This window comes from Trichoplusia ni, chromosome 11, assembly GCF_003590095.1.
Source record: "Trichoplusia ni isolate ovarian cell line Hi5 chromosome 11, tn1, whole genome shotgun sequence".
Taxonomy (NCBI): Eukaryota; Metazoa; Arthropoda; class Insecta; order Lepidoptera; family Noctuidae; genus Trichoplusia; species Trichoplusia ni.
Window position 1 is genome coordinate 7,605,855 of NC_039488.1, and position 27,715 is coordinate 7,633,569.

Consider the following 27,715-nt stretch of genomic DNA (forward strand, 5'->3'; position numbering starts at 1 on the left):
CTAGTATTAGTATAGATGTATATCTTATTTAGTGATTAGTTGCTCTCACTCCTATACTGGAGACACTGGAGGTCGTGGCTACAATTCTCGCCAGGACAAATGTTGTGATGAGCGCGATCGTTTGTTCTGTTTCTGGGTGTATTTTATCTATTCTTATGTATCTGGAAATAACTAAGTATGTTTATCAGTTATCTAGTACTCATAATAATAAGCTTTGCTTAGTTTGAGACCGGATTCTTTTGTGTGATATTTGTGAATTATTGACCCAAAAATCTGTGGTTTTTTTTTTTCGGTGATCGCAAAAAATGGACGAAAATATTATATTTAGATAGGTTAGTCGTTCATGATAATGCCTGTTTCGATCTGCTTTCCCAAAAGTGCGTGCTAGAAAACTCACAAACCTGCAACCGAGTCGTGGTTCCGGTGACATTGGACCGGGACCACAATTCGGGTGCACAACGGCGGGCTGTAAGTCACTTATTAGGCTTGAATTAATTAAATTTTCCTCTTCACTTTAGTCAATACAAGCTTGTTTGTCCTCAGAGAAGGGCTACTGCATGCGCGGCGACCTGTGCCAGTGGGACCACGGCAGCGACCCCGTCGTGCTGGAGGACGCGGCCGCCGCGCTCACCTCCGTGTTGGCGCTGCCGCCGCCCGTGCCCGGTAACACCACACACTAGCACACACACAGCGAGCCCGGGCTGCTGACCCACTGGGACCACGGCAATACGTTACGACCTGGGCCACTTGTCACCATCTTGTCAAAAGTTAAAGTTATTTATGCAAGTTAGACTACTAAGGTATCTGCCGAGGCAACAGGATTGCCTAAAAGGGTTACCGTGGCCCCGGTACACGAAGGGCAAAGGAAGGAACATGGGTGGGGTTTAATCAGTAGAAGTCTGATACCGCTCAACCTGAAGCGGAATGAGTAATTTGGTGATTTCCCTTTCGGAAAAAATGTTACTGCATGCCTGGCCGAATGGTTGAAATCACCACGCCAAACCCAGTGAGCGCGACTTATCACGGCTCAGATCTCCGCTTAGGGACTTAACGAACGTTATTTTATGAGTTGTGAGTCGCGTATTTTCGGTCACTTATTTTACGCGCAACTGAATTTCTGTTGAGCTGCCAGACGAACGTAATTTATTCATTTATTATCGAACGTTGGTACGGGCCGTTTCTGTCATCAGGTGCGATGGATCCATTGAAATTATTGTGTATTTATGAAGCATATTCAGAAGGTGATACCAGAAAAAGAAGCTGGGTAAACCCACTCTGATATGTGGACAACAGAACAGAGCCCCAACAGAAATTCGGTCGATTTTATGCGCGTGAGTCGGCAGACAAAAAAAAGGCAAATGTTTATGCATTTACTATAGGTTTAAAATTAGTATAACACTTGCTAAACAAGTTATTTCCTCTACAGAATACAACCCGTTGACGCCGGACATCTGGTGCGGAGGCTTCCCCGCCTACCCGCCGCCGCACCCGCACCACCCACACCCGCCGAGAGAGCTCATCCCCATACCCAGGTAACTAGACTAACTAGAAAAGCTACAGTATATCCTGGTGAACTGGATTCGTCATGGAATCACGGATGTTCGATCCGAATATGACGAATTTCCCAATTATTTACTTATAAAAAACGATGCTTATGTACAGTCAGCGCCAAAAGTCGATGAACAGAATCAACTTTACAAAACAGCTGTTCACAATAAAATGCCATAAGTTATAGTCGCAACTGGGAAACAAAATAGAATGTACACCAGAAAATTTACAAAAGTCGCTAAACACGAGTATTTCAAAAGTATCTGTGCACTAGTATTCCTAATGTCGCTGAACATCATTATATCAAAAGTCACTAAACAGCAGAAAAAACAAAATTAGGCTAACAAAGTATATTTTTAATGTTGCCGTGACTGTGTTAATGTACCTACTTTTGACGCTTATGTTGTTGAGCTACTTTTGGGACAGTGCTTGCTGTATCTATATCAATACAATTTATAACTATAAAAATGCTGGACCGATTTTGATACAATTTGAATGGAGTGACATTTAAAAACATGAACATTTAGAATTTTTTAATCCATTGAAATGAAACTACATTTACGGATTTTACCGCCGTTTAATTTTAGATATTAGTTCCCGACGTTTCGACACCTTCGCAGGTATCATGGTCACGGGCAGACTGAGATGGTGTTTGTCTTGACAGAAGATTTTGCTCTTTCTACCTTCATATTTTAATTAATTCTTTGTTGTCCGACACTGTGTCTTGATGTCTTGCAGCGCTGCTCTTGGGTTTGGCCTTGAGTTTATTTATTATTGGGCCCCAAGTAGGTGATATCTTCCAGCCATCTTCTCTATTGAAATTAGGGTGTTTCTTAATCTCAGTAGCCTCGCGAAGAGGCTTCCGTTAACTGGGACCGCGATTAAGGCTTACAACCACGAGAACGCTCACGGTGTTTATGCGATGACAAAGCGATCTACTTCTCAACGTGCGAGAACAATTACGACACGATCGAGGCGAATCGTTTTGGTTTCTAACACATTTTCGAACGTTCGGGCATGTCTCAGGAAAAGCAGAAAAAAAAATAAGAAGCTCACCGATACTCGTGGCACAGTCAAAAATAAAATTTGCAGTAATTAGATGAAAATCAAACAAATCCTTTACTTTAACTTAAAACAGATGGCACAAACAGCACAAAGCACGTGGTCTATCCCACTTCTGATCTTAGAAACCAGAAGTGAGGACAGTGAGGAGGTGAGGAGGAGGAGAAGAAGGTTTCGTTAACAATATCTAAAATATTTTCATTGGAATTATTAATTAAAGTAATAAATTAAATATGTGAAATAATAAATTTAATTTAAAATATATTTTTTTATATTATTTTAATATTTTACAAAAAAAATAATGGATTAAAAATTCTAAATAACGATGTTTTTAAATGTCACTCCACTCAAATTGTATCAAAATCGGTCCAGCATTTTTATAGTTATAAATTGTATTGATATACATAGATACAGCAAGCACTGTCCCAAAAGTAGCTCAACAACATAAGCGTCAAAAGTAGGTACATTAACACAGTCACGGCAACATTAGAAATATACTTTGTTAGCCTAATTTTGTTTTTTCTGCTGTTTAGTGACTTTTGATAGAATGATGTTCAGCGACATTAGGAATACTAGTGCACAGATACTTTTGAAATACTCGTGTTTAACGACTTTTGTAAATTTCTGTTGTACATTCTATTTTGTTTCCTAGTTGCGACTATAACTTATGGCATTTTAGTGTGAACAGCTGTTTTGTAAAGTTGATTCTGTTCATCGACTTTTGGCGCTGACTGTACGCGTGTGAAGTTGTATTTCTTTTTCATGGCTAAAAAAGGATAGAATATATAGGATAGAGAATTCAAACTTAAAAAAAACACACGTTTTATTACGTGTTTCTGTGCATAAAACGTAATATATCATGAAAACTCAATTCTCAGTTCAGTCTTGCAATTAGCCATGCTTTCAGACATAATGTATTACTAGTACAACTCGAACAAGTCAGATTATTCTGAAATGAAGCCTGTACTGCTTATAGTTACCGGCACGGATCTTGAGCGCTGATCTTCACCTGCGCAGAAGTGATTTTTTTCGTCCCTTTTGCGGTATGAAGTGAGGCACGGGGCGGATAAAGTTTAGTCATTGGTCCGCAGCGCACCGCGTCATAGCCGTCATGAGTGATTGGTTGAAATTTGTTCTGTGTTTATACGACGAGTATGCACAATTTGATCGGCGTTTTATTTTACGATGCGTAAAGCGATCCCCAGTCTTCCGCCTCGCGCCCAAGATCCGTGCGGATAACTATACCCAGTACTAACTCTCGTCCCCCGCAGCGAGCGCGTGTCGAGCGCGGCGGGCCGCCCGCGCGCCGCCGCGCCGCGCCCGCCGCCGCCTCACAAGAAGAACTTCGACTACAACCGCTTTGGTGAGCATACACACACACTACTCTTCTATAAGCCTTAGCTCTCCGAGATAAATATTAACCATATACAGCGTGACCAGATTTTCAGGTGTTCATAACATTTTTATTTGAATAACCTATTATAAAGTTCGAATTTTGACAAAAATGAAGGAACGAACTTGTTCACAACATGGCTGATCTTTTGTTGACAACTGCTGTACTGGCTGCTTTCTTGTATCACGAAACACATAACGACAGCTGTCATCGACCAACTCACGCCATACATGCATATAATAATCCCTCGATATCGCAATATAACTCAGGAACGGTCCGCTTGTTTACGTTTTTTATCTCGCCTAGTTTTCCTCACTATAGATGTATTTTATGTATGATTTAATACTATATCATGTTTCTAGGTTCTACTCGTCCTCCGCTGCCGGCTAACGCGGCGAATTGCTCCTTAGAAGTCAAGAAAGTACCGAGAGGACTCAACGACATCACGCATTTGAACAATCACTTTTGTAAATTCGGCAAGATTGTTAATATACAGGTAAATAATCATTTATTTAATATCAGTTTGTAGGTATATCACTGCTGGGCACAGGCCTCTTCTCGCATAGGGAAGGTTCGAGTATTGATCACCATCCTAAGTCGCTGCTTGCTATTTCATAATTCAATATTTGCAATCCAAGTTTCTCCCCTCTCCCTCCTGCATGGAGAACTACGATATACTTACTAAGGGAAACATGGAAAGTTGGGAGGCAGGCCTTTGCTCAGCAGTGGGAAACATGTAATAAATAAGTTTCCTCACAACCTTTGTCTTCACAACTTATTAATAGAATAATTATGATCGATCGCAACATAGTTTTCTGTTGGACATTAAATATTGGGATTGGGAAGCTTGTGTCAGCTTTGAATCTTGACGGGCCTGTTGGTCTAGTGGTAAGTGGCCCTGACTGCTATACCAGAGGTCACAGGCTCGATTTCCACTCAGGTCAAATGTTTGCATTATGAACATGAACATTTATTCTGAGTCAGGATGTAATTGATCTATATAATGTATGTATTTTGAAATATATAACTAATTTTATCAGTTAGCTAGTACTCATAATACAAGTCATGCTTAGTTTGAGACTAGATGACGTTATATGAGAGCTTTAGAATACTATATCATTATATTTTTTCAGGTTTGTTACGACGGCGACCCCGAAGCGGCTCTGATAACTTTTAGCAATCCAACCGAGGCCAACGTCGCTTATAAGAGTACGGAAGCGGTCCTTAACAACAGATTTATCAAGGTCTTCTGGCATAACCCTGAGGTAAGGATGTTTTTACAGACCTATATCTTATTACTAGCTGTTGCACGCGGTCCCGACCGCTACATATTGTAACGTAGGTTCTAGGCAGATAGGCTTGTGAGAAAAAAAAATGGTAACAATTGGATTAACAATTTATTCTTAAAAAAAACAAATAGTCGGTTGAGCTGGGGGTGGTTTTAAAATATCGAGCACGCGAGGAATTGAAGGTCGCAAGAGAAACACCACTATCCTGCCTCAGTATCCGGATGTGTAGGGGTCCGCGGTCTCCTTCCCGGGTAGCAGCTGACCGACGGAGACTCAAGGGCAGGCAAGGTCTTCGGCAGGAACGTTTCTAATCCTGACGGTCGATAGATGACGGCGTCAAGGACATTAGGCAGGAACGAAGAGGAAGAAGAAGAGTAGAAAACGCAGCCTCGGTGGCTTACAAGTACTTGAGCTGGAACTTGAGGCTTGAAGCTGGAGACTCAAACTTGGACTTGAACTTGAACCCTGGAATTCGGTAATTGGTAATTTTAGAAATTGACCGAATCCAGTCTGTTACTGCGGCATCCCGTTAGCAACACAACATACTAAAATGGAAAGCGGTGATTCAGCACTAAGTAGCTATCGAGATGGGGCAGTCTAGGCAGCGTGGTACATTAGCTAGCAAAACTACATGACGTTGTTAATTGTAAGATGAATAACAGCTAATATGAGAGTAGTTTCATACTTAATACATCTTATGCAATAAATTAATAGCAGTGTTATTAGATTTCGAATTTAAGAGAACGATGTGCTATAATAAAAATGTCGTTGTAAGTTTAAAATGGTTGACCGTCATGACACGGCCAAGGTTAACCGTTCCAAAGGTCAATGCAAATTGTAAAGTCGGTAAACACAATATTTAAAACTATAGGTCAATTACATTTTAGAACACGACAGATAACAGTTTAAATATCTACTAAAGGTTTGCAACACTATGATGGTGAAAGTATTAAAAGCAATTAATCGTAGCACAATGATAATTTTAGCAAGTCATGCATTACTTAAATCTAGCGATTATTTGTAAACGTTTTGCAACACTCACCCGATATGGGGTTCACTGAATTTAATTAGTAGATATATTTAAAGTTTTATATTTTAAGTGGCCGGTATTAGGGCCTCACTGTGAAAAAATAGAACTCGAGAGTACGCGCTCAGCTGTTCGCGGTAGGTCGGTAATAATCCTTTCCCCGGTCGCACTGGCATCGGTGACTCGCGTGACGCGTCGCTCGCAGTTTGAACGGTGGAAGGGGTTCGGCCAACGGAACCGGTTTCCGAGACGTGAGTTCGGGCGTGCGGCGCGTTCCAATATAAAGACGAATGTTTTATAGAATTTCAACTCGATACACTCGTAAGTATCTATAGATTCGAAGAAATTAGAGCATAAAAACGTACAACGTTACAGTACCCCCCTCTTTAGGGTAGGATTTTTCCTAGGGAAAATCCGCTGCTACTGCTACTGAAAGCATTTGGTTCACGCTACACTATCATTCCTATCCCTTTCACCCATCCTCTTTTATTCATTCATCTTTTAATCAGCAGCTGACACTTTAGATCCTGTGCCTTCCGCACGCTATCATTCAGAGTATTCTGCATATAACGCAAAACACCCACGCGAACCGAACGTAGATCTTATGAGAGTTTATTATGCAGTGCAGTCTACATATAACCAATGGATGATAGATAAATAAAATGGCAGATATTAATATAGATAGGAAGTGTGTGGTTTTGGCTTACTTTTGGAGTCACCAGCCGCTCCTGCATAGGCTTATTTAAACAGTTGCAAACCGCTGTGTAGAGTGTAATGTGTAGGAAGATGTGTATAAGTTATCAATGGTGTAGGGCCATGATACCAATAAAAGAAATCATTGGGGTAGAACCAAGATTGCTTTCTTACTATGGATGTAGGGCCGATAGTAATAATATAGAAGCATGAATGGGGTAGACCATCGTCTTGTAAGACAATTGGGGTAGACCAACAGTGTAAATAAGGAAATAGTAAAAAGAAGGAATGGTTCATATGTAGTGGCAGTGTATAGGTAACTGTATCTGTATTGTATATAGTTAAGGTAGTAATCCATTTTAGCCCAATTTTAGGCACTAGATAGGCGACATTAGATTTAGATTTTTATTTATTTTAGGGATAAGTTATGTAAAAAGTAGTTTTAGTTTAAATTAAATTATTTAAAATATTTTAGTTTTCAGTTGTTCCAAGCAATGTACCATATGTAGCTAAGTTTTGTCATTCTTTGTAGTTAATTTGTTTCAGATCTTTAATATGCCATTCTCCGATAGATTTTCCAGACATCTCAGCTAATTCATAAACTAGTGGTGATTTTTTATTGACTACCTTACATTTAATGAATTTAGGGGCTAATTTTTTATTAAAATATTTGTCTTTGTCGCTTTGGTAGAAAGTTCGCTTCCAGACAATATCACCTAAATTGTATTCGGCAGGTTTTCTTCGTAAATTGAATGACTGACAGTTTCTAGTATGGGCTTGCAAAAGAGCTCCTTGTACTTTGTTGAAGATAGTAGCTAAATAACCTAGATTTTCAGCATACGAATCACGTGGTTCAAATATGATATCGCTGTCGAATTTACAGTCCCTGTAATGAGTACCACAACTAACCAGTTCACGACCATATACTAAAAAGGAAGGCGTGAAACCAGTTACTTCATTCACGGAGCTGTTAATAGCAAATTGGATTTTAGGTATAATTAAATCCCAAGTACGTTGATCGTTATTTATGAAAGTTGACAGAGCAGTCATTATAGTTTTGTTATACCTTTCAACGGTATTTATGTGAGGCGAGTATTTCGGTGTAAAATGTAAGTTTGGTATGTTGTACTTAGCTATTAAGTTCTTTAGAGTAGCGCTAACGAATTGTTTGCCGTTATCGAGTATGATAGTAAATGGGATACCGTGCACCAAAAATACGTTATCTTCAAGAATTCTGGAGATTATGTCAGCATTAGCTCGTTTAATAGGGAAAAGCAAACAGTATTTTGAAAAACAACAGGTTACGACAAATATGTAAGAATTTTGTTTCTTGGTAACCGGTAGAGGTCCAACAAGATCAATACTAAGCATCTGAAAAGGTCTGTAACAAGATTTGGGTTTACCCATGTGTCCAAGCGTTGCGTGATTTTGGTGTTTGTGGGCTATGCAAGTGTCGCAAGAAGTTACTGCTTTGACCACATCCGCATACATACCGGGCCAGTAATATTTTAGTGATAGTCGTTTAAAAGTTTTAAAAATACCAAGATGGCCACAGATTGGCTCAGCGTGATTTTTAATTATAATGTTATTTCTATCCTCAAGAGGTACCACTTCTTTCCATTCAAATTCTTTGGTTAGTGGATTAAGACTCTTTTTAAAACGAAAAAGTTTATTTTCTGATACCTGATAATCAAGAAAGGAAGTTGGAGAATTTAAGCAACCATTATAAACACTTAGATACCACGAATCTGAAGTTTTGGGTATAGCATTATTGGTAGAATGGTCACTATCAATGGCTGATACGGGAGTTGAACGCGATAGAAAATCAGGTACGACATTTTCTGAACCACGACGGTGTTTTATTTCTAAATTGTATGCCGACAGTCGAACACCCCAGCGAGCCAAACGACCTGTGGGATTATTTAGTTTTAAAAACCATTTAAGGGCAGAATGATCCGTGAATACCGTTAGCTTTTGGCCATTTTCTACATAGCAACGCCAATGTTCAACTGCTAAAAGAACTGCAAGGGCTTCGCGCTCTGTTGCACTATAGTTGCGTTCTTGTTTGGACAATGACTTGCTCATGTATGCTATGACTCTTTCCTCGCCTTTTATGTCCTGAGTCAGAACTGCACCGATACCGTAGTCACTCGCGTCGGTGTGAATTTGAAAGGGTTGGGAATAATCTGGGCATGAAAGAACAGACGCGGACACTAAGCAGTCCTTTAGTTTAGTAAAGGCAATGTGAGCTTCCGTAGACCATAAAAATGGGGGAGCCTTCTTGCTTTGTGAGGTTAATTTGTTCAATGGTGAGGCCAAGGAACTGAAGTTGGGAATGAACCTGCGGTACCAAGAAGCTGCGCCTAAGAAGCGACGAACTTCTTTCCTATTAGTCGGGGTAGGATAATTTTTAATAGCTTCTACTTTTTCAGGGTCAGCGTGTAAGCCGTTAGCATCCACTATATAACCTAGATATTTCAGTTTATCTCTGAAAAACTGACTTTTCTTTAGATTTATAGTTAGATTCGCAGTTTTTAGTTTATTTAACACAAGTAGTAATAGAGAAATATGTTGCTCAAAGGAAGACGAGACAATAATTATATCATCTATGAAGACGAAGACCCTATGCTCAAATTCCGGTCCATAGAACAAAGCATCTACCAAGCGCTGTTGGGTAGCCGGTGCGTTAGTGAGACCGAACGGCATAGACTTAAATTGATAAGTGCCTCGCGACGGAATGTAAAACGCGGTCTTACACCTGTCTTCCTGCTTAATTAGAATTTGCCAAAAACTTTTTGACAGGTCTAGACTTGATAGGTATTTGGCGTCGCGTAGGTTGTCGAGTATCTCGGATATATAGGGCAAATTGTAGGCATCTTTTTTAGTGACGGCATTTAATTTCCTACTGTCAAGGCAAAACCTAAGCTCACCATTCTTCTTAGGTGTTAGTAGTACAGGGGATGACCATGGGCTTTCAGCAGGCTCAACTACATCATCTTTTAGCATCTCATCAAGTTGCTCCACTAATATGCGTTGCTTTTCCGGGGACATTCTATAGTACCTTTGACGAATGGGAGCAGCATCCCCAGTGTCAATGGAATGTGTTATTAAGGCAGTACGACCTAGACCTCGTTCCTCGTATGAAATTTCCCGGAATTGAGAGATGATATTATCTGCTGTTACTTTCTGGTCTTCGGACAGGTGAACATAAGACTGTAGGTATTCCGATCTCTCTGATGCCAATTCAGCTAATTGAGCCTCTGATGGGTTTAGGAATAAAATTGAGTTTAAGTAACTAGGAAATAAACCAAACTTACGCCAAAAGTCCATGCCTAGAATTAACGAATTTTTAACTTCTGGTATAATGTGTACATCCAAATTATGAGTCTGTTTTTCAAAAGTGAAAGGTAATGTAATAAAACCTATAGACGCAAGTTTTTGTCCACCTGCTGCCGCGAATGTTAAAGGTTGGCTAATGTTCCATGTGCACAGTGTGTTATGAGACCCATAATTTGGACATGATCGTTTTCGGGCAGAAACCGACAGTCAACATGATTACAAAGGCAAGAGTAGAACTCCTGGGTGATAGTTTTGTTTAGTTTAGGAGATATTTCTTTTTAAAGTTTACGCTTTTTTTTGGCCGAAATTTAGAAATATAATTTTAGTAAAAAAAGTATCATAGATACAGAAGATTGTGAAAAGCCTTTTGATAGAGCTATTAAAGCCCATTCACCAAAGGCTTTGGTAATGCTGTACTACTTATGAACATGGAGATATTCATATTTTTCAAAAAAAATACATTATTTTTTTTCTACGGAACCCTATTGTATAAGCATCTGATTTTTATATCATTTTGAAGCCCTTTGTATATACTACTTACACAAAAATAATTACTTGCTTATCTCGTGGGATCTCTCTGTTATGTATCTTTATGTTGTATTTGAAATTTTCGGCCTTCAGGGCTATCACAAAACTTTTTTGTCAAAAAAAAAATAAATGAATTCGGCCCTTAATCTGTATGGATTTCGTAGATTATTTCATTTATTTTTTTTGAAACCTTATCAATCAAATCCAAAATATATGTGGCATTCTCACAAAATCGTAATTAATCTTGTTTAATTAACCAAGGTATTTTTTTCGCAAAATACGTTAAGAAGTTAAATTAAATATAGGCAATAAAAAGCATAGAAAATATCATACAGGAGCGACCTTTTCCATCGCGCTTTGGAGTCATCGGATCCAATTATTTATAGCCAAAGAAACAAAAAAGACCAAAATGGCTACCATTGCCGCCAACTGTTATAAGTTTATTAAAACCAGTGTCAGTGGATGACCTCCAAGTGAATACCGCGCTGACAGAGCATGATGTAACAGAAGAGGAAAGTGAAGAACAGCAGCGTGATAGTGTGCTTGTTCTTTCTACTGAAGATAATATCTTTGAAGAATAAATTAGTACATAGATACCTGTACTTCCAAAAAAAGTAACGAACTGTATCAGTCCCTTGTAATTAAGTTTATTGCCTGGCAGAAATCTAGACTTTGTGCTGCAACTGAGAATTTTCTTTTGATTTGACAGCAATTTAATTTTCCAACCTCTTATCCATCTCAGCTAAGGCTGTTGGAAAAATGAAATGGATATGCTCGAAAAAATTGTAGTAGATATAAGGAAAATTGTACTAGATATATGCAAAGAGTTGAAAAGATGCTCGAGAAGTTTCTTTCGCCATTTCTTTCCTCCTTAATCACGGGGCCTTTGTGAAACGGTGGTAGAGTAATATTATGACAATGGACAAATCATTGCAAAATTTTACGTCCAATAATATGATATTCTATTCTAGTCTAAAAATAATTTAAAGAAATAGACTTTTTTTAACCGAAATAGTATTTTCGATTTTTTTTGGAGAAACTTTGTTGCTCTTATGAGACTTATGCTTAATGTGTAGAATAATTAATATAATCCATATAGTAATATACGTATGGGCATAAATAGGTAGTTAAACAGGAAATAAAAAATAATATTTTTAGAATAGTTCGAATTTTCGGCTTTTGTTTTCGGCTTATAATTGTGACAACCCTGAATAAATTTTTTATTCTTAAATATCTCTGAGATCCCACGAGATAAGCAAGTAATTATTTTTGTGTAAGAAGTATATACAAAGGGCTTCAAAATGATATAAAAATCAGATGCTTATACAATAGGGTTCCGTAGAAAAAAAATAATGTATTTTTTTTGAAAAATATGAATATCTCCATGTTCATAAGTAGTACAGCATTACCAAAGCCTTTGGTGAATGGGCTTTAATAGCTCTATCAAAAGGCTTTTCACAATCTTCTGTATCTATGATACTTTTTTTACTAAAATTATATTTCTAAATTTCGGCCAAAAAAAAGCGTAAACTTTAAAAAGAAATATCTCCTAAACTAAACAAAACTATCACCCAGGAGTTCTACTCTTGCCTTTGTAATCATGTTGACTGTCGGTTTCTGCCCGAAAACGATCATGTCCAAATTATGGGTCTCATAACACACTGTGATGTGGTAGTAGAAGCTAGAAAACTCTTATGGGCGTCGTTTCCCATTATAGTGACGGCGGAACCTGTGTCAAGTAGTCCAGTAATAGTTTTACCTTTAACGCTAACTGAAACGTAAGGGCGTGTAAAGTCTATATTATTGTTATGGATTGTAGAAACGGTATAGCAAGAAAAGAATTTAGAAATAGTACTAAGCCAATTATCCCAATCGGTCTTATCAAAATTCGTGCTATTATTACCTTTACTACAACCCTTGATACTTAGTTTTTTTGATCAGTCTGGCAATTAGGACAATCTGGAAACTTAACGCCTTTCTTCCCACATTTGAAACATATAACAAAGTGTGGCTGTTTACATGAACCTAAAGAGTGTGAATTAGATCTACACCTTGGACAATATCTATGCTTATTCATGTTCTCAGACTCTTGTCCTATTTCGTTAACTTGTATATGATTGTTAAATGATTTATTTGGTTCAAAAGTAGTTTTAGGTTTATTATAATTATAGTTATTAGAGTAGTTAGGTTTATTAAATTTATTATTAAAATTATTATAACTAGAATTTTTAGAACTAGCGTACTTTGTATAGGCAAACTCAGGTGCTAAAGTGTCAGATGTAACCTTGGGAGGTTCGCAAAACTGTTTAAGCCTAGACTGTATGTTTTCATAATTCCTACATAGTTTCTGCAAGCTTCTAATATCAGTGATATCAGATGAAGACGCTAGAGTACTTGCATAACAGGGCCTAATATTGTGCAGTAAGATCTCTAACTGATCCTCTTCAGATAAAGATTTGCTCAGTCTCGAAAACATACCACGCATAATAGAAATATATATAGTTATGTTTTCTAGTTCACCCTGCGTACGAGCACGTATTTCGGCAAGCAACCTATAGTCGTAGTCGTTTTGACTAAAATCCTGCTTTAGTAAAACTACGATCTCATCCCAAGTTTTAGTGTCATTTTTAATACACCTATACCAATGCAGAGCGTCATCGGTAAAAATTTCAAATAAGTACGACACAATATTTTCTTGAGGGATACCCCTACTTACTATAAATTCATCCACCTTTTGAATGAATGCTCTAACGCAGGTTTTTCCGGAGTATTTTAATTTACTTAACTCGGAATGAATCTTGCGCTCACAAGTGACAATCACGTTACTCAGTTCAGGTACCGCCTGTGTCGGACTAGCAATGTGGGTAGTTTGAGATTTTGGTTTTAGTGAAGTTATCTCCTTATATTGTGAGTTAAAATTAGTACAACATACTTTGTATGTCTCTGCTACATCGGAAGTCGAGTGATTAATCCGATTCAAGCGATGGTAGATATGGTGAAGTAAGGTTTCCGTGCGAAAAAATAAGTTTTTATCGAATTTGGATTTTAACGATACCAAATTATTGTGAGATTTTAACAAGGACTCATTAACCGCTTTCAAATCTGAAATTGGATCTAAATGTGACTCTAAGATGTCCTCAGAGGGTAATGTTAAGGATAATTTAACTATTTGTTTCCTAAGTTCGCTAACGGAGTCACCACCAGTACCACCACGAACAGATACCTCGTAGTCCAGTTCAGCTTTTTGTAGCGACAGAAACTTAATAGGATAAGACATCTTATAAAAAAAACGCCGCGGAATGTGTGTTGCAAAACGTATAAAACACGATACACAGTTACAACAAAATTAAAAAATAGGACAACACAAAAATAAATGCAAAATCAGTAGTTAGGCAGTCTACCAATATGTGAAAAATTAAAATATACAATAAAAATATAATGAGGGTAGGTACTCAAAAAATTCACAATTGGTAGCCTGTGATTAATTTTAACACAACTGTAAGAAAGCCGACACCAAGAAATACTACAAAGTGATAAGCTCACAAAAACTCAACACGGCTCGATATTCTACCTTCCTGGGCGCCACTGTAACGTAGGTTCTAGGCAGATAGGCTTGTGAGAAAAAAAAATGGTAACAATTGGATTAACAATTTATTCTTAAAAAAAACAAATAGTCGGTTGAGCTGGGGGTGGTTTTAAAATATCGAGCACGCGAGGAATTGAAGGTCGCAAGAGAAACACCACTATCCTGCCTCAGTATCCGGATGTGTAGGGGTCCGCGGTCTCCTTCCCGGGTAGCAGCTGACCGACGGAGACTCAAGGGCAGGCAAGGTCTTCGGCAGGAACGTTTCTAATCCTGACGGTCGATAGATGACGGCGTCAAGGACATTAGGCAGGAACGAAGAGGAAGAAGAAGAGTAGAAAACGCAGCCTCGGTGGCTTACAAGTACTTGAGCTGGAACTTGAGGCTTGAAGCTGGAGACTCAAACTTGGACTTGAACTTGAACCCTGGAATTCGGTAATTGGTAATTTTAGAAATTGACCGAATCCAGTCTGTTACTGCGGCATCCCGTTAGCAACACAACATACTAAAATGGAAAGCGGTGATTCAGCACTAAGTAGCTATCGAGATGGGGCAGTCTAGGCAGCGTGGTACATTAGCTAGCAAAACTACATGACGTTGTTAATTGTAAGATGAATAACAGCTAATATGAGAGTAGTTTCATACTTAATACATCTTATGCAATAAATTAATAGCAGTGTTATTAGATTTCGAATTTAAGAGAACGATGTGCTATAATAAAAATGTCGTTGTAAGTTTAAAATGGTTGACCGTCATGACACGGCCAAGGTTAACCGTTCCAAAGGTCAATGCAAATTGTAAAGTCGGTAAACACAATATTTAAAACTATAGGTCAATTACATTTTAGAACACGACAGATAACAGTTTAAATATCTACTAAAGGTTTGCAACACTATGATGGTGAAAGTATTAAAAGCAATTAATCGTAGCACAATGATAATTTTAGCAAGTCATGCATTACTTAAATCTAGCGATTATTTGTAAACGTTTTGCAACACTCACCCGATATGGGGTTCACTGAATTTAATTAGTAGATATATTTAAAGTTTTATATTTTAAGTGGCCGGTATTAGGGCCTCACTGTGAAAAAATAGAACTCGAGAGTACGCGCTCAGCTGTTCGCGGTAGGTCGGTAATAATCCTTTCCCCGGTCGCACTGGCATCGGTGACTCGCGTGACGCGTCGCTCGCAGTTTGAACGGTGGAAGGGGTTCGGCCAACGGAACCGGTTTCCGAGACGTGAGTTCGGGCGTGCGGCGCGTTCCAATATAAAGACGAATGTTTTATAGAATTTCAACTCGATACACTCGTAAGTATCTATAGATTCGAAGAAATTAGAGCATAAAAACGTACAACGTTACAATATAGAAAATGATCCCATGAGAACAAATTATCTACTAATTTTGTAACTAAAAGCGTTTTTAATATCGGATTATAATTTATAATACTTTTACATATATCCTGAACTAGCTGTTGCCCGCGACTTCGTCCGCGTGGTTAGAAGATATAAGTTATGAGTTATGCCTGCCCGGTTTTTTTCACATTTTCCATTGTATCTTCGCTCCTTTTAGTCGCAGCGTGATGGTATATACTATATAGCCTATAACCTTCCTCGATGAATGGTCTATTCAACACAAAAATATTTTTTCAATTTGGACCAGTTCCTGAAATTAGCGCGTTCAAACAAACAAACTCTTCAGCTTTATATATAAGTATAGATTAATATTATAAACGCGAAAGTTTGTAGATATGGATGCTTGTATCTCTTTCTCACAAAAAACACTAACTGTTTACCAAGTTCGTCCAAATACGTTAGACAAAATTTGGTACACAATTATTTTCTAACGATTTTTATCCCCTCAGGATTGTAGGATTCTGTAATCCCGTATGATCATTTTTGATCATGTAGCGGGCGGGCCCGCTGGCAACAAGGTCTATTTACAAAATCGCGATAAGTTATTTTTGCCTTGACTGGCATGGTCCAAAGTACTCCAAAGGGATTATAATTCCTTGTTGAGTCAAAAAAAGGCCTGAGTATTGACATGCATTACTCTAGTATATTTATTCATGTTTTTATTTTCAGAATAAACAAGAAAACATGGCGCCTGGCGGCCAGCAAGCTAACAAGCAGGCCGACAGACAGAACTCGCAACATCCGATGTCACATAATAAAGTGTTGATCAACCGAGACAATATCAAGGCGACAGCTGATAATAATGCGAAGCAGTTGCAGGAAAAGGTAAATAATGAACATTTTACATTCCTTATTAAATGATGTAACGGTTTACTCACGCGTATTTATCGGTATCGCCCGACTAGTTTCGGACCCAACCGGAATCCTTAATCATGCGCATACGCGGCGGGCGAGCGAGACGAACTATCCCGCCGCGTCTGCTCATGATTAAGGACTCAGGTATTACGCGTGAGTAAACCGTGTTATGAAGTTTAATCTAATAGTAATTTATGTTTACAGCAAGAGAAAGAACTGGCTAACGGCGTGGAGCCGAAGAAGGAAGCGGCGAAGCCTTCGATAGCGAAGAGCAAACAAGTGATGGAAATGCACAAGCGGGCGCAGGCGCTGCTGCACACGCAGCTGCAGCAACAGCTGCTGCTCATACAGCGGCTGGAGAGCGGTGAGCACCCACTACGTACTTATAGCACAAGTGTACTCAACAGAACATCTTCCTAGGCTTTCCCCAACTATGTTGGGGTCCGCTTCCAGTCTAACCGGATTCAGCTAAGTACCAGTGTTTTACAAGGAGCGACTGCCTATCTGACCTCCTCAACCCAGTTACCTGGGCAACACGATACCCCTTTGTTAGACTGGTTGTCAGATTTTCTAGCTTCCGACTACCTGTAACGACTGTTAAAGATGTCTGAATAATAGTCGGGACCCACTATTTAACGTGTCTTCCGAATCACGAAGGATTTCGTTATAACAAAGATGGTCACCCATCTACGGACCGACCGTGTCGAGCGTAGCTTAAAATGTGATCGATCGACTTGGAAGTCTGTTTTGACTATGAGCAGCGGTTGTTACGGTCATAAATTTGATGAATGTCCAATTTGGCCTGCAATTTTATCTTTTTAGTTTTACGGAACCCTACAGTTTCGCGATTCTCATTCATAATTTACGAGTCATTTTTAATTACTTTCTATTATTTGTTTCTTTCAGGTAACGTTACAGGGGCCCAACGAGCTGCCTTATTAGAAGCTATCAATTCAGCACAAGAAGGCATCGAGAAACTAAGAAAGGAGTTGGTCGCGTACAACGGTACCCTAAAACAGATGCAGGTATGTCTATATACATGTTTGTCTGTCCGTTTGACTATATAAAGGGTTATTTTTGAATGAACAGCTAAATTTTTACAATAGATCTTAAGACCGAATATAATATACGTAATATCGAACTAGCTGTTGTTTTGCTATAAAAAAACCCTTATAATAAAAAATAACTAAACGCTTATTTAGACAATGCGAGAATTATCGTGCAAATTACATAAAAAATGTATTCCGCATTAATCTATTTAATTCTTGTAGAGCAAAAATTCAAGTCATATACGAAGAGACAGCTAGAATCAGGACAAGCATTCGTTAATCCCACAAATGGTAGTCCTACACGGGGATCGAAAACGCGACACGATATCATTGCACCTTATATACTTCTCTCATTGTCTAAATTAGCTTTATATTGTGTGATGTGAAGAGGAATTGTCATAAATTATCTGAAAACAAAATGTAGGTGATGATTTAGTATAGATTTCTACGTTTTTTTTAACTATTTTGTTTGTATTCAATATTGTATTAGTGTAAGGTCAATATAGGATTCAAATTTTTGCCAAATAGTAGATTGATTTTTATACAAAAAAAATAATACTGTTTTTTTATTTATATTATAATGAATGGCGATGTTGTGATACACACTCAAACCTTCAAAAAGAGGCCTATACCCAGCAGTGGGACAAATAGGCTTTTATTGTATAAAAAAATATGATATTAAACGCTTATTACGGTATGACAGGACGAGTCGGTCGCCAGAAACATGTCTCGGCTACATCTGCAGGTACAGAGCGTTGCGTTTCGCATGGTGTGGTTCTTTTTAAGGCGTTTATTGTGTAAACATTGTAAAAATCTAGACTTTTTTCTTGCCTGCGTTAGGAGAAAAACTTCTGTCCTAGATGTGTGGGTTTATTAAAGATAGATTTATCGTGAGAATCATTCATTATTGTAAAAATCTAGACTTTTTTTCTTGTCTGGCTTAGGAGAAAAACTTCTATAATCCGAGTTGTGTGGGTTTATTAAAGATACGTACAGTTTCTTTAGTAACTATCGTGAAAATGATTCATTATTAAATGATGCAACGGTTCATTCACGCGCATGAATCGGGATTGTTCGACTAGTTACGCGGGGTCCTGAGTCTAAACCGCGTCAACTCATGATTAAGGACTCCGGTTAGGTCCGAAACTAGTCGGGCGATCCGTGACAAATACGCATGAGTAAACCATTGTATCATTTAATATGAGAAAAATGTTTATTTTCCGAGTTTTGTGGGTTTATAAGAGATACATTCAGGTCTTAAAGAACTATTACTTTTGCTTCGTTTTAGTACTTGTGGTGGCGCCACCTTATGCCCCTGGTGGCGCCATTAATTCAAAGTCCCTTATATCCTTGTTTTGATGAAGATCCGATGTTTTTTACTTCTATTCACGACTCTCTACGAGACGATTAAAAAAAAGACGGGTCCCGCTGTAATCAATTCAATCCTTGTGTCGCGGGGGTTCACAAACATACAAATCACATGTACAAAGACATCTCGACTCAGAACAAGTATTCGTGAATCACACAAATGCTTGTCCTACGCTGGGATCTCGCCACTGAAAAGACGCGCTCAGTGGGTTTGGCGTGATGACTGGATAACCAAGTGGTTGAGGTCACCGTCTCCCTTTTGGTCGTCTTGTCTGTCGTGTGAATTGAGAACCTCCTAATTCCTTATGTCGATTACCAAAAGAAGTTAGTCCATTTATAGTTGTTACCATTAGTATTAACCAATAGTATCCCACTGCAAGGCTAAGGATTTCCTTCCTTTCTTCTTTATATCTCTGTCATGGGCTAACAGAAGCCATTTTTCTGAATAGGAGTCAAACTCTTCCCGTTTTCTCCTTCTGGGGCATCTAAGAGGTTTACACTTGGTTATTTTTAGATAACTCAGCCTAGTATTTCATGGGGTGAGATTGATTTCTAATATTTTTTATAGTAACGAATGTGATGTTATATTTTTTTTACGCGTTAAGTCGAGTTAACTACTGGAAGTCGCGAATGGCTTTCACGCCATACAGATTAAACCGTTTGCCATTTAGTTTAACTTGAAGAAAATCTAATATAATAATGATGAATATTTCACAACCTTTCAAACTTTAAGATTCGAGGTTTGTCAGCCGATGACGAACTGGTGTACAAGTTCAAACTTATTGTCAATTCAGTTCAACTATTTTCCGATAAAGCCCTTTGTCTGCCAAGTATCTAAAAAATATTGAAAACTCACTTTATAATTTTATGTGATAACTACAATACAATTTGACTCTTAAAATAAACGCCTTAAAATCTATATTTATATGCAATGTGAATGTTGGTGCATCTTGTTTTACACTCTTCATTACGCCATGGTTGTCATAAATACACAAAAGCATTTTTTTGTTGGCACCCCCATTGGAAGCTATCAACGAATTGAAATAACTTCATTTTCATTAAAATTATGTTGTTACTAATTCTAGACATAGCTGACATAGTCTAGTTGGTATGAACGTTGGATTGCCAAACCAAAGGTGCAAAAACTTACCTTCATATCCTGGCTCGCACTAAAGGTTTGGAATCCATGGACTTACACTTGTAAAATACGGTCGGCAGAAATCATGTCTAGAGGTCTAAGGGCGGCTTAAACGTGCACCAGGGCCTGAATAAATTGGAAATTCATTGTATTGACAGTGAGTGTTCCGCACCGTACCGAATTCCCAATCATTGTGTTGGAAAAATGCTTGGGAGAGTTAGAATAGTGCCAATTCAATCCAATTTCTATTTATTCATCGGCCATTGTATACAACAGAATCGGGAGCGGAATAACTAGATCTTTTATCTGATCATTGATTTTGATATGAAGGAACTATTTTACATTAAAATAGTTTTCCCCGTTCTTAAAACAGTGCTATTAAAGTAGTACATTAAAGTTAGTAAGTATCACGCATGCGTAACGCAACACATTTTATTACTCATAACACTAAAACGGGCGAATAGAGACATTTTCGTGGTGAAAGGACAGTTTTTATAAAGATTCAGACATTTTCCAAGACAAAATAAAATGTTCATATGAAGATTTATCAATCATGTAATCAAAGAATTTGTCTTTAAGTATTTTTAACCCCAATATACACTTCTCTATTCACCCCGTTTTGCAGTAGCTAAAACTATGTAATTATTAACTATATTTGAAACTTTCCGTTTGTGTAGATACAAGTAGAAATAGTCCAGAGTACCAGCCAATATCGGTTCAAGTCATTACCACCCTAGCCTTTTCCCAACTATGTTGGGGTCGGCTACCAGTCTAACCGGTTTCAGCTGAGTACCAGTGTTTTACAAGGAGCGACTGCCTATCTGACCTCCTCAACCCAGTTACCTGGGCAACACGATACCCCTTTGTTAGACTGGTAGAAAGAAAAACAGCTTTAAAGAATAAGAGAGGGGGTTGAAGTAATGATTGATCAATCGTGACGTCATGCGTTTGTTCCATTCATTCGATCAATTTATGTTTGAGGAAAATACTATTATTATGCATAAAAATAAAAAAACAAAAATAACATTCCTATGGCGAAGAACCGGCAAGAAACTCCATAACTAGTTACTCTTTTACAACGTGTATTTAGACAGTGGATCTAGAAGAGAAAAATAAATAATTCAAGGAAAGTTTACTGTGTTTTACTCTGTCGATACAAAAGCAAAACAAATTTGACCAAATCAAAAATATCGCTTCGACAATTGCAATAATATTAATTTTTAACACGTTGATGTTGGTAAGACTGGACTATGAGTTTGTTAATGTACAAAAAGTATACGATTGTTTCTAATAATTAGCTATCACTTAATCTGTATCTTGAAAGTACAATAGTTAGTACATCTTTCAAGGTGCCGCTAGCTCTGAGGTCCCGGGTTCGGTCCCCGGTCGGGTCAATGTAAAAAATCACATTTCTACATTGTCTCGGGTCTGGGTGTATGTGGTACCTTCGTTGTATCTGAATTCCATAACACAAGTGCTTTAGCAACTTACTTTGGGTTCAGAACAATGTATGTGATGTTGTCCGCATTTATTATTATTATCTTTAAACTTACAGTTTAGAATCCACGTAATTATTAGTTTGATTAGAACTCTGTAGTGGATTTTTAATATTATTAATACAGCTAGATTTGAGACCTTCACACTAAACCGGAAATTTTTGCACTGAATATGAATTACTTCTATACAGTGGGGTTATTCAAATCACGTGCACAAAGACACATTATACACATTGAACAAGCATTTTTGGCTCATTTATTATTATTTATTAAGTGTAACAATCACGTTTTTACATTATGAAATGATGTAACGGTTTACTCACCCGTATTTATCGGGGTAGCCCGACTAGTTTCGGACCCAACCGGAGTCCTTAATCACGAACAGCTGTTCGACTCGCGATCCCGCCGCGTCTGCTCATGTATAAGGACTCCGGTTGGGTCCGAAACTAGTCGGGCTACCCCGATAAATACGCGTGAGTAAACCGTTACATCATTTAATAATGAATCATTCTCACGACAGTTACTATCAAAATACGTTTTTACATGGTATCTTAATACCTTCTTTATTTTCTTTTTTTTAAAACGACTCCCGCACTAAGAGATTTAGTCCTTGTGTCGCGGGGTGTTTCACAAACACACAATTTACATGAACAAAGGACACCTACCTATGCCCCACAAAACCGTTTACGCGGTTTGTCTGTCCAAACGGAACATAATATCGCAATATTTAACAATGTTTTTCATAGTCATACAAATGCTTATTATGCCACATAGGCCAAGGCCAACTGCGTTACTAATATTAACCGATAATTTCACATTATTTATGGTTGTGAACGTCACTTGTATGTAAATAACAAATTGATTAAAATCAAAAGATTATTTAAATGAGCTTTTATTTTGACTCGTAAGTTGTATTAATTTAAGGGTTGTGCGCATAGCGTATTTTTGATCTTGTTATAGACCATATAAGTATTTATTGGGATTTTGAATGAGTATAAATAGTTTTTAATATTTCTTCAGTTAAAAACGTTAATATTAACAATACGAAATAATAATAAGAGTTTCAGAGTTTTAAAAGAAAAAATAAAAAAATGTAACTTGTACTAGGGAAAATTCTTAAAATTCAATGTAATATATGTCGTTAATGCTGTGTTATATTATGAAGAGCTAGTTGTTTTTATCCCGTCTCGCAAGTCACTTATATATTACTAGCTGACCCAACAAACGTTGTTTTGCCGATTTTTTTTCTAGTCGTATGTATTTTTTAGTGCCACATTATAAAAAAATAAAACAAAAAAATTCGTCCAAAAAATAAAATATTTTTTTTTAGTGTGAGCAACCCTTAACACTTAGGGGTATGAAAAATAGATGTTGTTCTATTCTCAGACCTACCCAATATGTATACAAAATTTGGTAAAAATCGGTTAAGCCGTTTCGGAGGAGTACGGTAACTAACATCGTGACACGGGAATTTTATATATTAGATGTCCTTAAAGCGGACAGGGTTTTTTATACATACTCTATATTAATTCTGGCTTCATTCTCTATGTCTGTAAAAACTAACTATATATATAAAGTGTGTTTTGTAAATTAATACTATATGGTTTCACACATGGGAATGTATTAGCCCAAAAGTACATAATTTTCATATTTGTTTATGACAGATTAATTCATAGATATATTGTTAATATGCAAAAAATACAAGTTATTGTAACTAACGTTCATTCCAGTTTTCGAAAGGATCACTATAAGCGGTTATTTATGATGTTTTTTGAAACGGTAATTGTAAAGAAACTGATTGCGGTCTTTCTCTGCCTTCCTTGACAGCGGAATTGTCCGAAAAGGTTACCGTGGCTCCCGTACATGAAGGGCAAAGGAAGGAACATGGGTGGGGTTTAGTCAGTAGAAGTCTGATAGTTTCCGCTTAACCTAAAATGGGTTTGAAGACATGTGATGATGCCTATCCGGCTGCCGGCAGTTTGACTGCCTCAGTCTCTAGGCTAAAGAAAAATAAATTTGTCTCATCAAATTTGTGACCGTTTGCCCACCGCCACGTCAGCTCATGATTAAAGACTCTGGTTGAGTGTGAAACTAGTCGTATGATCCCGATAAATATGTGTGTTTAAACAGTAATTATATAATTACGAAAGGTCCCGATGATAGTTACCACAAAGTTTCGAATTCCACTGCATCTCCCGCTATTGGATCCTTTCAGAAACTGGAATCCACTAACGAGACGAGATAAAGAATGTAAACAAATTTTCAGGGGTTCATAACATTTTCATTTAAATAAACTATTATAAAGTTCGAATTTTGACAAAAATGAAGGAATGAAATTGTTCACAACATGGCTGACCAAATGTTGACAACTGCCGTACTGACTGCTTTCTTGTACCACGAAACACATAACGACAGCTGTCATCGACGAACTCACGCCATACATGCGCGTACGAGTAATAAGGACAGGGATAATAATCTCTCGCTATTGCAATGTAACTCAGTAACGGTCCGCTTGTTTACGTTTTTAATCTCGTCTGGTTGGCTTTACATACATACAAACATATATTACATATCATTAAACTTTTAAAATAGCTTTGTACATAGCGTTAATTGTGTTTCAATTGCTCTTGTTAGCAGGCAAAGAAACCCAAGACCAAGGAGGAGGCGCAGAAGGAGATCCTCGATGCTGAACTGGATCTGTTTACGAAACAGCAGGTTGGTGAAGTTTCTGATGTAGTCTACATAATCATCATCATCATCATCATCATCATCATCATCAAGTCTCTTGTCATCAAATCGACACCATCACCAAAACTCTTTGACTATAATATAATTTAATACCCGGTTTTCGATTAAGCTGAAGTTTTGTATTATAATGCATGTAACATTTTGAGCTATATTGCGTGATTAAGCAATATTTTTATGATACGGATCTGATCTGATGCTGAAGCTGGAAGGTGGCCATAGGAGCCGTATCATTAGTCTCGATGAGAACTTTGATACCAAAAACACGAAAGCAAGTTTAAAACCTTATATTTTGAACACCCGACCATATTTGTGGTAGGTTATGTCGGGATTCCAATTTATTTCTTCCTCTATTTAAACTTACGTTTCACTAACGTATATAAGGGTGACTTATTGTTTTCTTATTTTAATAACTAGTTTCTTTAATATTTACTTCACACCGTTATTCACAATAGACTTAAATCATAATACTAATAAATATATATTCTATCGATGCAGGAAGGCCAAGACGTAACGGAGCTGACGAAGAAGATTGCCGAGCTCCGCCGACAGATGGCGATACAGTTCCCATCGCACAACATGATGAGAAGACCGCATGCAAGGTAACTATATACTTATATTGACTGGCCTGTTGGTCTAGTGGTTAGTGACCCTTACTGCTATACCGGAGGTCGGGTTCGATTCCCACCCAGGACAAATGTTTGTGTGATGAGCATAATTTTAATGATTTCTAATGAGGTGTTTTAAAGATTTTCTTATTCAAAATTCTTCAATTGGTTTTTCTCTTTCCTCTTCATTATATAAAGTTGCTTTGATTTGAGGTAGAGTGTCAGTTACAGACATATTTTCATCGCAACCGCTATAGACGAAGCGGTCTCAATAAAACTATGTTTATAAAATTCTTCAATAATTATATGAAATGAGTTTCTACATAAATTTACCTTGTAACCTTAAATTTACAAGCTATCGTATCGTGAAACGGAGACTTAGGTGAGAGGTATTTTTGTATTTATACTGCTTATATTTTATTCCAAAGATTATTCTCAGTGCTGTCGATCATAGCCCGGTCATATTCATCTGTAAACGAAGTGTGGCCTGGTATTCAATCTACCTTTTTTAACGATGCAATATCAGTGAAAGTGGAAAGTATGATATTATGTGTCTCTTTTCTGTCACGGGATAACTTCATGTGAAGAGACTCGGTCCTTTTTAAAGGCGTACACGGGGACCCAGGTCCAACATGTAGAGGCCTTGTTGAGAACTTTAATCTGAAATGTGATGGGTATCTACCAGTTTTTATTAAAGATTAGAGTGTCCGTCCATCGCAAGACGTGCTGTGGAGCTTCCATGCCTTCGTTATTTTAAGTCAAGTCACGCTAAAGAGTTGTTGTTAAAAAATGTACTTTGTATTTTCCTGTATCAAGATTCAGAAAAAAATATTCGGTCATTAAAAAATTACCGTTTATACACCAGACTTGATTTCTCAATAGACAATACTCAATGATTTATTGCGTTCCATAATATTCATGATGGTTTTAAAAATATAATGATACAGAACAATTATGGACCCTATCGGGCACAGCAATAACTTAAGAGAGAGGAAGCATTAATAGCCTATGTGGTTTCATAGATTTACGCGAATGTTAGACATTGAAGTATAACTACTTTTAGGGATTTCGCCGCTGTTTAATTTTCGGGAACTAAAATCTAAAATTAAACCGCTGTAAAATCCGTAAAAGTAGTTATATTTAACAGTGCATATATCTAATATATTCTATTACAATATACTGACGTAACACCAGTTGTATCTCTCCCAGGGGCGGGCGGTTCAACACGCCGACCCGCTTCACGCGCGGCGGCATCGCCACCAAGATGTTCAGCGTCAACCAGTCGGTGGACCACAGACCGAGGGCGCTGCTCATATCCGGCTTCGAAGCCGACGAGCTCGATGCTCTGGTTGCACATTTTTCTGTGAGTATATGTACTTTTATCTCTAAGGGTCTAAACAAAGGGACCGCATTTCAACTGCAATTCAACTGCAAATTTGCAGTTCGGATGCAGTTTGAATACAGTTGACAAACCAACCGTTACAGCAACCGTCACACGACTGCACGCCGACTGCAATTGGACCGCACAGTTGGTTTGCAGTTCTATTGCAGTCGTGTCAACTGCATTCAAACTGCATCCGAACTGCAAATTTGCAGTTGGATTGCAGTTGAAATGCGGTCCGTCTGTTTAGACCCTAATATATTAAATTCTCGAGTCACGGTGTACGAAATCCAACTTTCCGAAACGGTTCGACCGATTCTTTTTAAATTTTGTGTAAAACGTTGATGGCCATTAGCGAACAAATAAATAATGGGTATGACAAATAGACGGCCGAATCTCAGATCTACCGCGTATGTACACAAAAAATCATATTTCATATTGATAGGAATGCTTTGTTGCATTCTCAACTGGCTGAAATAAAAGTTATAGTCAAAATCAATCCGATAGTCATTCTTCTCAGTGACAAATACATAACAAGAAGCATTTTTTCCTCTTTCATTCTTTAAATATTCGATACCATAACACCGTAAATATCTTCCTACAGCAATATGGAGAGGTGATCAGCAAGGAAGTAGAGCTGTCTGTCCCTCAGTTGGTTCTGCAGTACAAGTCGCGCCAGCACGCCGAACACGCCGCCGCCAACGGGAAGCATTACAACGACAGGACGCTCTCGGTAAGTCCTAATAAACAGACAAGTTCTTTTGGATAGAGTGGTTGAGGTCCCCACACCAAACCCACTGAGCGCGACGTGTCGCGGGTTAAATCCCCGCGTAGGACAAGCATTTGTTTGATCCACGAATGCTTGTTCTGAGTCTGGGTGTCTCTTAGTGCACGTAATTTGTATGTTTGTAAAACCCCCCGCGACACAAGGATTGAATTCTTTGCTGTGGGAGTCGTTTTTACTTAAACTAAAAAAATAAATCTGCTGACACAGACTCAGAAGTTACCAATGAAGTACGTCATGTCATAAATTAGAACATAAATGAATATATAATGTTTGTTACCAGATAACGTGGACGGCGAACACGAGCGCGAGCACGAACAACGCGAGCCGGGCGCCCGACGCTCGCCCCGCGCGCAACGGGGAACTAGAAACTAAGGACGAGGTGAGGACACCATTATTTTTTGTTAAGTCGGGGG

General features: G+C 38.0%; 1 protein-coding gene across 1 annotated transcript in view; it reads left to right on the forward strand.

Moving 5' to 3' along the window:
- LOC113498795 (RNA-binding protein 26) overlaps positions 1-27,715 on the forward strand; it is a 45,185-nt gene that overhangs the window by 15,250 nt on the left and 2,220 nt on the right. The window contains exons 11-24 of the mRNA XM_026878940.1: positions 544-663; positions 1,427-1,532; positions 3,882-3,973; positions 4,366-4,499; positions 5,137-5,268; positions 16,545-16,700; positions 16,935-17,094; positions 17,637-17,755; positions 18,483-18,524; positions 24,416-24,496; positions 25,025-25,128; positions 26,344-26,497; positions 27,120-27,248; positions 27,583-27,707. Coding sequence (XP_026734741.1) covers positions 544-663; positions 1,427-1,532; positions 3,882-3,973; positions 4,366-4,499; positions 5,137-5,268; positions 16,545-16,700; positions 16,935-17,094; positions 17,637-17,755; positions 18,483-18,524; positions 24,416-24,496; positions 25,025-25,128; positions 26,344-26,497; positions 27,120-27,248; positions 27,583-27,707 — 1,654 coding nt within the window. The remainder of the gene's footprint in view (positions 1-543; positions 664-1,426; positions 1,533-3,881; positions 3,974-4,365; positions 4,500-5,136; positions 5,269-16,544; positions 16,701-16,934; positions 17,095-17,636; positions 17,756-18,482; positions 18,525-24,415; positions 24,497-25,024; positions 25,129-26,343; positions 26,498-27,119; positions 27,249-27,582; positions 27,708-27,715) is intronic.